At 46.3% G+C, this 11382-nt stretch overlaps 1 protein-coding gene across 1 annotated transcript; it reads left to right on the plus strand.

Annotated features, from left to right (window-relative positions):
• Window positions 1-2443: 2443 nt before the first annotated feature.
• Window positions 2444-4501, plus strand: Izumo1r (IZUMO1 receptor, JUNO). The gene is made up of 4 exons (XM_027951356.1): window positions 2444-2581; window positions 3269-3457; window positions 3937-4072; window positions 4233-4501. The coding sequence occupies exons 1-4, from the start codon at window positions 2444-2446 to the stop codon at window positions 4499-4501; spliced, it is 732 nt and encodes a 243-aa protein (XP_027807157.1).
• The last annotated feature ends 6881 nt before the right edge of the window (window positions 4502-11382 follow it).

The raw sequence follows: 11382 nt of genomic DNA on the forward strand, positions 1-11382 counted from the left end.
ATAAGGAGAGTAACTAAGAACAGAGTAGGGACGAAGAGCAGGAGAAGAAGATTAACATTTAACAGGGATGAGAGGTGGGAGGGAAAGGGAGAGAGAAGGGAAATTGCATGGTAATGGAAGGAGACCCTCAGGGTTATACAGTGGAGGAGGTAGAGAGAGAGGAGGGGAGGGGAGGGGAGAGGTGGGGAGGGGGGAGGGTGGAGGATGGGAAAGGCAGTGGAGCACAACAGACACTAGTATGGCAATTTGTAAATCAATGGATGTGAAACTGATGTGATTCTGCAATCTGTGTATGGGGTGAAGGTGGGAGTTCATAACCCACTTGAATCAAAGTGTGGAATATGATATGTCAAGAAATTTGTAATGTTTTGAACAACCCACAATAAAAATTAAAAAAATAATAAAAAAAAAAAAAAATATGGGCTCCATTTCCGATGGAGCACTCTGAGAATATTTCACAGGCCAACAGTCCCTGTGTGCCAATGGAGGCCATTGTGTGGGTTGTGAGGAATGTTTTGTGTTTGTTTTGGCTTTGGTCGTACATTTAAACTCTCAGTCCTCAATCCCGCACCCTATTTCTTCATCCTGTGTGCTGAGGGGTCTGCTCTCCAGCAGGAGTCTGTGAGAGGACACTGTTACTCAGTCCACAGGTAAGAGAGCTGAGGAGGGGCATGTAGAACTGCAGAACAGCACAGGGGAGAGGGATTGAGAGGTAGTGGGAGGGAGAGAGCTTCAGAGAATCGAAGAATTAAAACCAATAAGACTTACTCTGTGCCAGGGGCTATGCCAAGTCCTTTTCATGAACTTTCTTTTTCCCAGCAGTCATGTTTTAATAGCTCCCTTTACATATGGGAAAACTGGTACTTAGAGTGTTTAAGTAGTTTTCTCAAAGTCATCCAGCTGGTGAGAGGTAAGCTGGACCTGGTCCTCTCCCACGCAGGGTGTTGCTTCTTAGAGGAAGTGGAGCTGGGAAACTCAGAGGCCCGCAGAAGGGCAGAAGAGGCTGCTCAGTTGGAGACACCTGCAATTCTGCTGCTGCACCTGGATCTTGTAGAACTGGACCAGGAAATAAATGGGCGAGGGGTGGAGTTCCCCTTGGCCTTCTCACAGCTCAGGGGTGGGACGAGCAACTGGCAGGCTCCTGCATTGAAAGTGAGTATGAAGAGAGTGCTCTCTTCACTTTACATTGGCTCTTTAAAAATCCTTGGTGGGGCTGGGGTCATAGCTCAGTGGTAGAGCGCTTACCTCCCAGGTGTGAGTCACTGGGTTCAATTCTCAGCACCGCATATAAATAAGTAAATAAAATAAAGGTCCATCAACAACTAAAACATTAAAAAAAAAAAAAAACCTTGGTGGCCAAGTTTGAGCTTAGCATTGGTGCTGTGGAGAGAGCAGCCTAAGGTTTAGATTTGAGGGTAGGCTCTGGAGGTAGGAGTGAGGCCCTAAACTCAGGCCAGTTTTTAGTTTCATTATCATGGGTCCAGGGTAGGCTCCTACCAGGCCTGGGGACAAGAAAGGAGAGAGTCCTGGATTGTGAAGACAATACAGAACCAATTGCTTGGTTCTGTATTGTACTGGCAATTCAATCATCTAATTGCTAAGTAAAAGAGACTTAGCAATTAGGTGCTTGAATTGCCAGTACAATACAGAACCAAGTTGGAAATACAGTGCTCAATAAACACCAAGATGATGAAGCCATCTTCCTGTCCTGAGGCTTGAGCTTGGGCTTGGTTGCAGAAGGTTCCTCAAGTCCTCATCCTGGGCATACACCCCATGTCTGGCTCTCCAGCCTTATACTCAGGATGGGTTTGAGATGGGTTGATGTTGGTAGAAGCAGAACCTCTGTTCTAAGGAAAAGACTCTAGCTAGAGGCATTCAGGGAGAAGGCAAGGTGCTCTGAGAATCTACCCCTCCTAGGGACTGAAGTTAGGGCTGATACTTGATAGAGTAAGGCCTGCATTGGCTACACTGTCCCATCCCACCATGCCCTTTGGTTCCATGGAGATTCTAGTAATTGAGCATTTGTTTGATTGCTCAGCCAGCATTTGGGGGTTGGCTGTGGTCCAATTTCAAAGCTCTAAATTCCCAGCCCATGTGTCAGAGTTAGAAAGGCTGACTCTAAGTGGAGGAGGGATGGGGAGAGTTCCTGCAGGAAAGGCTGAAACCATGCTCCCCAGCCTACCCCTTAGGGTTGGGCTTGTCTCTCTCCCTTATTGGACTGCATCAATACAATGGTTGGGGTTGGTATCAGACCACAAAGGATTATTCCATCTGCTCTGACATTCTATAATGTTACCCCAGAGGGTCTTAGGAGCAGTCAGTAATTCAGCCACTTGAGGGAGGCTTGGAGTCTGTACTCTTCAGTGCCTGACAGGTGAAGGAAGTGGAGTGGGTTGTCCTATTCATTGTATGAGCATCATGAGTTTCCTCTCTGCATCAGGTCATGGCACAGTGGTGGCAACTTCTGCTAGGATTGTGGACAGTCATGCCCACCTGGGCTGGAGACACGCTACTCAATGTTTGCATGAATGCCCAACACCACAAGAGAGAGCCTGGCCCAGAAGACGAGCTCTATGTAGAGGTATAAAGTCCAGACTTGGCCCAGGGGTGATAGAGGGCAGATCATGGAAGAAACACAAATGCCAAGATGGTCTCTGGATCCCAACCAATCCAGATCATTTATTTCCTTAGTTTGAAAGTGATCTCAAGTTCCCATTTCTGAGCTGCACTGGCCACTTGGGGAATGGCTCAGATGGTGATCCAAGAGGCCCAGAGCTGGTTCAGCACAGGTCAAAACAAGCCTTCCTACCAACAGGTCCTGGGGAAACATGACTTAATGGTTCCCTCCCCAAACTCTTAAAGCCAATTCACAGGGATGCTGGAGGAGGAGCAGAGCTGGCATTTAGCCTGTGAGTCCCTCTGAATCAATGCAACCTTGATTCTCTGAGGTCTCCTCTCTATTTGCTTTTCCCCCAAGACCTCTGCTGCCCTCTCAGAAACTGAAAACCCCAGAAGTCATGTTCCAGAGGACTATAGCAGCTACTGCAGCAGCCTGGGGTTGGGAGGTCTGTGTGCAGGGGCCTTCTGCCCTATAGGTGAATATTGAAGATATTAAGGTTCCTCCTCCGTGGGGATTGCTGGCCTCAAGCTACCCCAGTTGCTCAGGCTTTCTCCTAAGGTGCATTTTTACTCTGCCACCTTCTGCCCTAGACACTTACCCACCCTGCCTCTTACTCTCCATGCCTGTTACTTCTTCCTCTACTTTCAGTGTATCCCCTGGAAGGACAATGCCTGCTGCACAGCCACCACAAGCTGGGAAGCCCACCTTGAGGTGTCCCCACTCCACAACTTCACCTTGGTTCACTGTGGATTGTTGACCCCAAGCTGTCAGAAACACTTCATCCAGGCCATCTGCTTCTATCAGTGTTCCCCTAACCTGGGGCCCTGGATCCAGCTGGTGAGGAAATAGATGATAAATTCATATGACACCTTGTTACTAAGAGCTGGAGCTTCCCTTCGGTAATATGATGGTATCTCCAGGAGACTGGTAGAAGCAGGAAATGTTGTATCCCTGTGAACAGAGGAGAGCCAGAGGCCTCTGTTGGAGAAAGGTGTGAAGAGGAAGCTGCCTCTGACCCTGAAGGATGGCATGGGGGAGGCTGGTCAGATAACAGAAGGATAGGGACTATCACCAAGGGAGGCTTGGTGAATTAGACGGACCTGAGTTTGAATTCCATCTTCTCTACCTACTAGCTGTCCGCCTAGGATAAGGCACTTAGCCTCATTGTTCTCATTTGTAAAAATAATAGTACTCAGAGAGTTTACAAGGGAGGATATACAGTTGGAATAAGTACCTGGCACAAGTACCATTATACTATTAGTAGGCTTCAAATTGCTGCTATTCATGTTCCTGTCTCTCACTATGCCTGCACCCAGGTGGGGCCCAGTGGGCAGGGAGAACGCATCGTGGGGGTGCCACTGTGCCGGGAAGACTGTGAGGAGTGGTGGGCAGACTGCCGCACTTCTTATACCTGCAAATCCAACTGGTACAGCAGCTGGCACTGGAGTCAGGGTGAGTGGCACTGAGAGGGCACCAGAGGAAGGCAGACCCATTGGGGGTTCTCCAACCTGGGTACAGATGCAAACCTCCCTGTGTCTCCCCCACCCCAGGGTAAATGATGGGGACATGGGGAAGCAGTGGGAAGTAAGCTATCTACCTCAACCCACCACAGGAAAGAACCGCTGCCCTGCAGAGGACATCTGTCACCCTTTCCCCCATTACTTCCCCACCCCAACTGACCTGTGTGAGAAGATTTGGAGCAACTCCTTCAAGGCAAGTCCTGAGCACAGGAACAGTGGGAGATGTCTCCAGAAGTGGTTTGAGCCTGCTCAGGGCAACCCCAACGTGGCTGTGACCCGCCTCTTGGCTAACACTGCCCCAACCTGGGAGCTTGCCTATGTCCCCATTCCCTTCTCTCTGTTCCTGCTCTTCCTTTCCTGAGGACCCTTCCTTCCCCCACCCACATTCCTTGCTCCCACTGGCAGTGACCAGGCCAAGGCCATCTCCTTCCTCAGGCCACTCACTAAAAGGAGCAGAAGTAGCAGCAGCTGGTGTCTGAACCCTGCACACTGGGTCCCAGGCACTCTACGCTGCTCTGCTGTGCTCTGCCTCAGCTGGCCTGGGAAACAGCTGGGGTGGGAACTGTTAAGGTGACCCATCCCCTCCTGCCCATAAGAATAAGGGCTGTGATGGGACCCTATGCCCTTCTGGTCCTCCCATGTCCACCCTTTCCATGGCAGAGCTGATGGTGACAGTCTGGCCTCCCATCCTACCATGGTGCCTCCAATAAAATAGCAACTGACTTCTCCTCTCTGTGTCACTCTACCAGAGCCCACAGGCATGGACCCACGATGCACAAAGAGCTGGTTTGCCTGTTGCACTGAAGTCTCAACATTAGACTGTTACTTATCTGGGTATTATTCATTTCTTAGTATCTGCTACCTATCCTCTCAAGGCCTCTGAGGGGAATATTCTCCACACCGCTCCCCCCTTTTTTAACAAGTGATACACCATACCAAAGACTCAAACCAAGGTGAGGGGTGGGGCTCCCAGACCATCAACTCTACTGTGGACACCAAAACTGAGGCAGTTACCTCAACTGCATTGAGAGTTCCCCCTTCCTTCAACCCCTTCCCCCCACCATCGCAGTACACTAGTCTGGAGTTTGGGAAACTCAAGCTCTAACCTGGCCTTCCCACTCTCTATAAGACTTTTAGCAGCTCTTTTGACCTTCCTTTAAGAAGGTCTTGATTTTTTTTTAAATCTGCTGAGAGGAATGAGGTAGTTGGCCCAGATGAATTAATGAAGGAAGGAAGGGTGGGTGAGCCAGGGTCCTTGTTGGGATATGATTTGTTTCTCAGGCAGGGCCACACATCTACAGAATGAGACGGGCATCAGAATTGAATTGGAGAAGGGGCACTGACTTCAAGTCCTTCTGTGAGTGGATCGGAAGTCAATCCACCCACTAGAAACCTTCTGGAGTCCGAAACCCCGTGCCTTCCAGTGCTACAGGGTGCCTTTCCCATGACCCTTTCTGCAACAGAAGGTTTTAGCATTTGAGTTGGCTGGCTTTTCTTTTCAAGTGCTTATCTTGCCAAACACTAGTATTCTGCTCATCAAACAAATTTTGCCTCCATTTTTTTCTGCACCTACCTTGAATTTGCTCATTCACTGAGCAAACCTTGACATAGGTAGGGCATTATAATCACAAAACCAAGTCTGATGCTCAGGGTGTGGAGTAGGAGATAGATGGCAGCAATGGAGACAAGGCCATTCACATCAAGTCTGTGAGAAAGGAACCAGGTCAGAATCCTGATGGCCTCACAGTTGGTGAGGTTTGAGCTCTGTGGTGGAGGGCAGTTCACTGACAACAGAAAGGAAATGCTGATCCAAACTCAGCTGGCTAACCTTTGTGAACTAAAGTCAGTATAGCATAGTGATGTATGCATACCCATGTTTATAGCACTGCAATTCACAATAGCCAAGTTATAGAACCAGCCTAGGTGCCTATTGGCAAACAAACAGGGAGAGGGAGAAGGGAAGAAAACGGGGAAGTACCTGGGACTGAAAGGAGTAAACTTTGACCAGGTGCAATGGTGCACACCTGTAATGCAAGCAGCTCAGGAGGCTGAGGCAGGAGGGTCACAAGTTCAAAGCCAGTCTCAGCAAAAGTGAAGTGCTAAGCAACTCAGTCAGACCCTGTCTCTAAATAAAAATACAAAATAGGGCTGGGGATGTGTCTCAGTGGTAGAGTGACCCTGAATTCAATCCCTAATACCCATCCACCAGCAAAAAAGGAGCAAACTTTGTTACATGCACTTATGAATATGTAAAAATGAATCCAACTATTATGTGTAGCTCTATTGTACTAATGCAAACATTTTTTTAAAACACAGGTAAGGCCCCAAGTTACTTCAAGAAATTGTGGCTTCAAAAATACATATAGGCAACATCATTTCAAAATTGAGAACTGGAAGAACTATCTGAGGTGGTAATAGAGCTGAGAGTTTATTGACTTTCTAAAGTGTTTTAGGCATTAAAAAGTAGCAAAAGTAGACTTAAAGCTGGGTTGAACACAAGGCTAGTTCTGCGAGCCCTAATAACTGTTAGTATTTACTGATCATTTACTATGTGCCCAGGGGCCCTGCTAAGTGTGTGGCATGTACTAGGTAGTTCATTTGATCCCCATTAAAGCCTTGACAAATATTCTTATCCCCATTTTTGCAATTAGAACATAACTAAGTTTTAAACCAGCTAAGTCTGACCCCCCACAGCTCCAGCTCCTAGGCTTATATTGAATAGCCTGGTAGGTAGTTAAGTGGTACTGAAGCAGATGTGAGGAGGGAGGGAGGGCTGGGTCCCCCTTGGAGAGGTCATGGTTAAGAGAGTCTGTGTTCTACCCTTTAATGTGATTGGGAGGAGACATAGGAAGATATTACATCCATAAAACCAGGAACAGCCGAGTAAACTGTCAGATTTTCAGTTAGATTATCTATTGCCATCGGAGTGATCCGTGTACACAGTCCTTTGACACACAGGTCAAGGACTTCTAACACCCACGCCTCACTCCAGGGCCCCAACACACTAACCATTTCTGAATTCAGTTACAAAGAAGTTACAAAAAGAGGCTTATCTTTTCTGCCACACATTCAGACCATCTTTTGGCTTTCTATTCTGTTAAACTTGCAATCTTTTTAATTTTAGTAATCCACTTTTAATTTCCAGGAGGATTTTTTTATTCCGCTTGTTTTTCACAGCCTGCTGTTTTTCGGTTTTGTGGATGCAATATCTTCTCAAGTCTCACCGAAGATCTAATTAAAATTTTTTTCAAAAACTTGTTTCTAGTCTCTGAATGATGTGTTTTCTCCAAGATCACCCTGCTCTATTCTTTGATCTTCTGCCATGGCTGCTGGGTTTCTCAAGGCTGGTGACTTTGGCTGTCTGTCCATATTCAAGAACAAGGGGCTCAGTTGACTCTTGTAGCTCACTTGGTTTGTTCCATGGTTGAATATATGGGTCTCCTTACCCCTCCATTGCACAGCTGCTGGGGGTCCTGGATTCGTGGGGAGGGTTTGGTGACCAGAAGACTTTACTTCAAAGGGTGGAATAAATGAAGACAACTCCAACGGGAACAAGCAGAAGCTATTTATTCAGAGCATGCTTTATGTGTATAAGGGAGTCAGCCACCCTCACATGCATCCTGGCAAATCACAAGCAGGTAGAGAAGTGGGCAAACTTCAGAGTGGGAAAGAAGGAAGGCTTCAAGTTTTCCCTGATTGGAGACTGTTGTCAACAATGCTAGATGTGGGCTGAAGCAGGGTATCCCAGGTGATCAGGCTGGCTTTCTCCTGTTGGTCCTAAGCCGGAAGTATAAATAACAACCAGGGAAGATGGAAGTAATTAATCAAATCCTTGCTGTTCAGGGCTGATTATTACAGGGGTTGTTGTATAGGTCCCTGAGCTACTTGCTAGAGAGAGTGATCTGACTTTCTACAAGTCTAACTTACAGATAGTGTAATTTTGTGTGGGCTGATTTCTGGGCTTGTTACTATAGATAATGGGCTAGAGATCTGTTTTTATAATTAGTCTGGCCATCATCTTTTATACTCAGTCTCTCCAAACTGAGTTGGTAGGATCTATATTGCCAGAATGAGGATGGTTCTCTCTAGAATGCTAAAACCCACAATGTGAACTTAGCACTATCCAGAATTTCCTTTAATTTTTTTTAGAGAAGAGCTCCTCCATGTAAGTTCCCCTATCCATATGCTAATATTGGGCTACCTGACCTCTGATTTGACCAGAGGAATGGAGGTGAGTCTAAGTGCAGACTTTCCCTCTCTGCTCCCCATGCCTGCCAGCAATAAGCCCAGACCCTCCAAGGTTCTACTGCAAGATCATTTTCCTCCACTATAGCTGCCTCCTCCACTTTCTCTGGTCTCCCCTATTCCCTTTGATGTGTTTTCTCATGCTTTTCATCTTTTAAATATTTGTTTAAATCTCTTTGCTCAGGTGGTTTTCTTCACACACTCTTGGTAAAGGAATACTTGAAAATAAACAACCATTTTAGTGGGATCCCAGGTATCGGTTCCACCCTCTGTGTACTGCAACTGCAGATTTTCTAAAAAGATCCAAGTGTTGTGTAAAAGAAAAAAAAAATAAATAAAAGAGAGTGAAATGGAAGACAAGGGGAATGAGGGCATTGTGTAGGATGGATTTTCAGGAGAGAGATCAGAAATGCAGGTTCCGGGCACCCAATTAGAGTGAATGTCTAGGAGGTAGGAAGCCATGCTACAGTACAGGCAGTAGACCAGAAGGGGCAGATTCAAGAACTATTAGGAAGACAGAACCTATAGAAGTTTAGATCATATTTTTGCATGAAGTGTCACAAAGACAGGTATAAGATGGAGTGTGGGAAAGAGAACTATCACCAAGGCCAATAGCCTTGGATAACTCAACTCCCAAAGCTTGCAATTGTAAGGGGTTCTTTCCTTACCCTAGACTGCACTGGGTCTTAGGTAGAAGGGGAGATGCTCCTACTGGATGCAACCCAATCACTTTTCCATGATGAGAACACCGAACCCTATTGAAGCCCTTCCTCAGAAAATGCTGGGAAATCCTAGATGGCAGATTAAAAAAAAGCAAAAACAAACGTTAGAGTCTCTTGTGTATGCTATTCTTACTTTAAGATCCCTACCCCTTCCTGAGTCCAGAAGAGGTCCCACCTGGCACGCATGCACAGGGATCATGTCCCATACACCTCACTGTCTGAACACCCTTCCTGTGCCTCCTCCACCTCGACCCTGCTCACTCTTTCCCCTACAGAAATGACTGCTTTCTGAGGTGCTTCCCAATGTCCCAGTGCTTTTGCTGTTGAAGTACCCAGGTTTAGATACTATTCTGGGATTCCCAGCTGTATCTTTCACATCAGATCGTTTTCCCAGCTCCAGTCCTTGAGATGTCTTGACTGCCCAGCCCCCTCATGTACTCCAAAGGGGCCCTCTTCCTGCTAATACCACCAGTTCCATATTTTTCATTTTCCCTCCTTCCCTGTGTTCTACTCACATTTATCCTGATTTACTTTCCCATATAACCAAAAACCACTTTAGGAGTGTTTCTGCCATAAGTGAAACAAATAGAAAGAAAGAAAAGAGGGAAGGCTTCCCAGGGAGGAGGGGCTGATGATGGGCCTTGAGAGGCTGGTGGGACATTGTCATTGAGATGTCCATCAGACAGTTGACCTGCAGTGCAGAATAGAGGTCTAAGCTAGAAATAAGAATCCAGAGCTCAATTTCCTTGGGAAGTGCTTTTTGGCACTGTGGAACTTAGTAGTTCTCTGTGAAATGCGTGAAAAGAAAAATGAAAAGCTTGTGGAGAGTCTGTCCAACTTACCCAAGGTTAGGAAGCAACAGGGAGATGGAGCTAGTAAAGAAGGAAACAGGGTTAGTAAAGAGGGAGCTGTATCTCAGGAGCACAATGTCAAATTCTGAGTTGCCATCTGCCTATCAATTATTTATAAATACTTACCGTGTCCTTACTCTATGCTGGACACTGTGTTGGTCCTGGGGATTGAAAGACTGAATATACAAACAAATATGCATAAAACAGGACTCTAACTCACAGCTAACCTACTGTCTATAGCAATCAGTCCCAGAAGCCAAAGAATAATCTCTGTACCAGCTGACCCCAAATGGCCAGAAACTGATTAATAATTTACAGCTTCCCTATTCTGGGCTCCTGCTTCCAAAGAAGGACCAACAGGGGAAAGCCAAATACAGGGTACCTTGCTTTTAGTTAGTCTACCTCCATCTTCGCCTATCAATAGCACCCACCCAGGGTTGACCTGCCGTTCCTCTTTCCCACTGCTCGGCCTGCCTTTGAATCTCTGCCAAAATGCAAGTGAGGTTGACTGACTACATTGTTATAACATGGTCTGAATAAATAGCCTTTGCTTGTTCTCATTTGGATGGTCCTCATTTATCTCTACAAGGCACAGTAATGAATAAGGCAAACATGAGATTGCTGCCCTCCAAAAGCTGATATTGTAACAGGGTATACAGGCAAAATATAAGTAAGCAAAAAAAAATTATAAGAATTGTAATGAGGATGATTGTTAGAGTCAGGTGTGGTGGTGCATACCTGTAATCCAAGCAGCTCAGAAGGCTGAGGCAGGAGGATCAAGAGTTCAAAGCCAGCCTCAGCAAAAAAAAAAAAAATGAAGTGCTAAGCAACTCTGTCTCTAAATAAAATACAAAATAGGGCTGGGGATGTGGCTCAGTGGTCAAGTGCCACTGAGTTCAATCCCTGGTACCCACCTGCCGACAAAAAAAAAAAAGATTGTTGAAAAGAAGCACACAGGTGGAGAAGTTGGCTAGTTTAGAGATTGACACAATACCAGAGCAGGTAGCTTGAGGAGTCATTTTGCAATTGAGAAGCATGTCTGCAGGATGAATGCAAAGTGCTAGTAGAGATGAAGGTAAAAGAGGGCAGAGAGCTGAGGAAATGAGTTTAAGGAGTGGTAATCCAGAGCTAACACAAAGGTTAGCAGAGGTAGGACCCTTTTTCCATTGAGACAGGAGAAAAAAAAGAAAGTGTTTAAGAATGATTATAGAATTAAAATGCTTCAAATATAAACCGTCAACTCAACTGACATCAGAACTTTGCCACCTGCTGGAGTTTACAAGCCCAAATCTCTGGGCCCTTGGGAGTACTTTGGCCACAATGCCAGTCCTGGGCAGCTGGGCTTCATGGTCAGCTTTCCAAGTTCACAGCCCAAACAGCTTGTGTATCCTCAGCCATATGGCAAGAGCAGACTTTCCAGAGAC

The sequence above is a fragment of the Marmota flaviventris genome, chromosome 9, assembly GCF_047511675.1.
Source record: "Marmota flaviventris isolate mMarFla1 chromosome 9, mMarFla1.hap1, whole genome shotgun sequence".
NCBI lineage: Eukaryota > Metazoa > Chordata > Mammalia > Rodentia > Sciuridae > Marmota > Marmota flaviventris.

What these genes read in the sequence shown, in the direction of transcription:
- Izumo1r (XM_027951356.1), top strand. Translation starts at nt 2,444, where the DNA reads ATGGCACAGTGGTGGCAACTTCTGCTAGGATTGTGGACAGTCATGCCC. An exon ending in AAGACGAGCTCTATGTAGAG is followed by an intron (nt 2,582 to 3,268) that starts GTATAAAGTCCA and finishes CTCTACTTTCAG; the next exon opens with TGTATCCCCTGGAAGGACAA. An exon ending in TGGGGCCCTGGATCCAGCTG is followed by an intron (nt 3,458 to 3,936) that starts GTGAGGAAATAG and finishes GCCTGCACCCAG; the next exon opens with GTGGGGCCCAGTGGGCAGGG.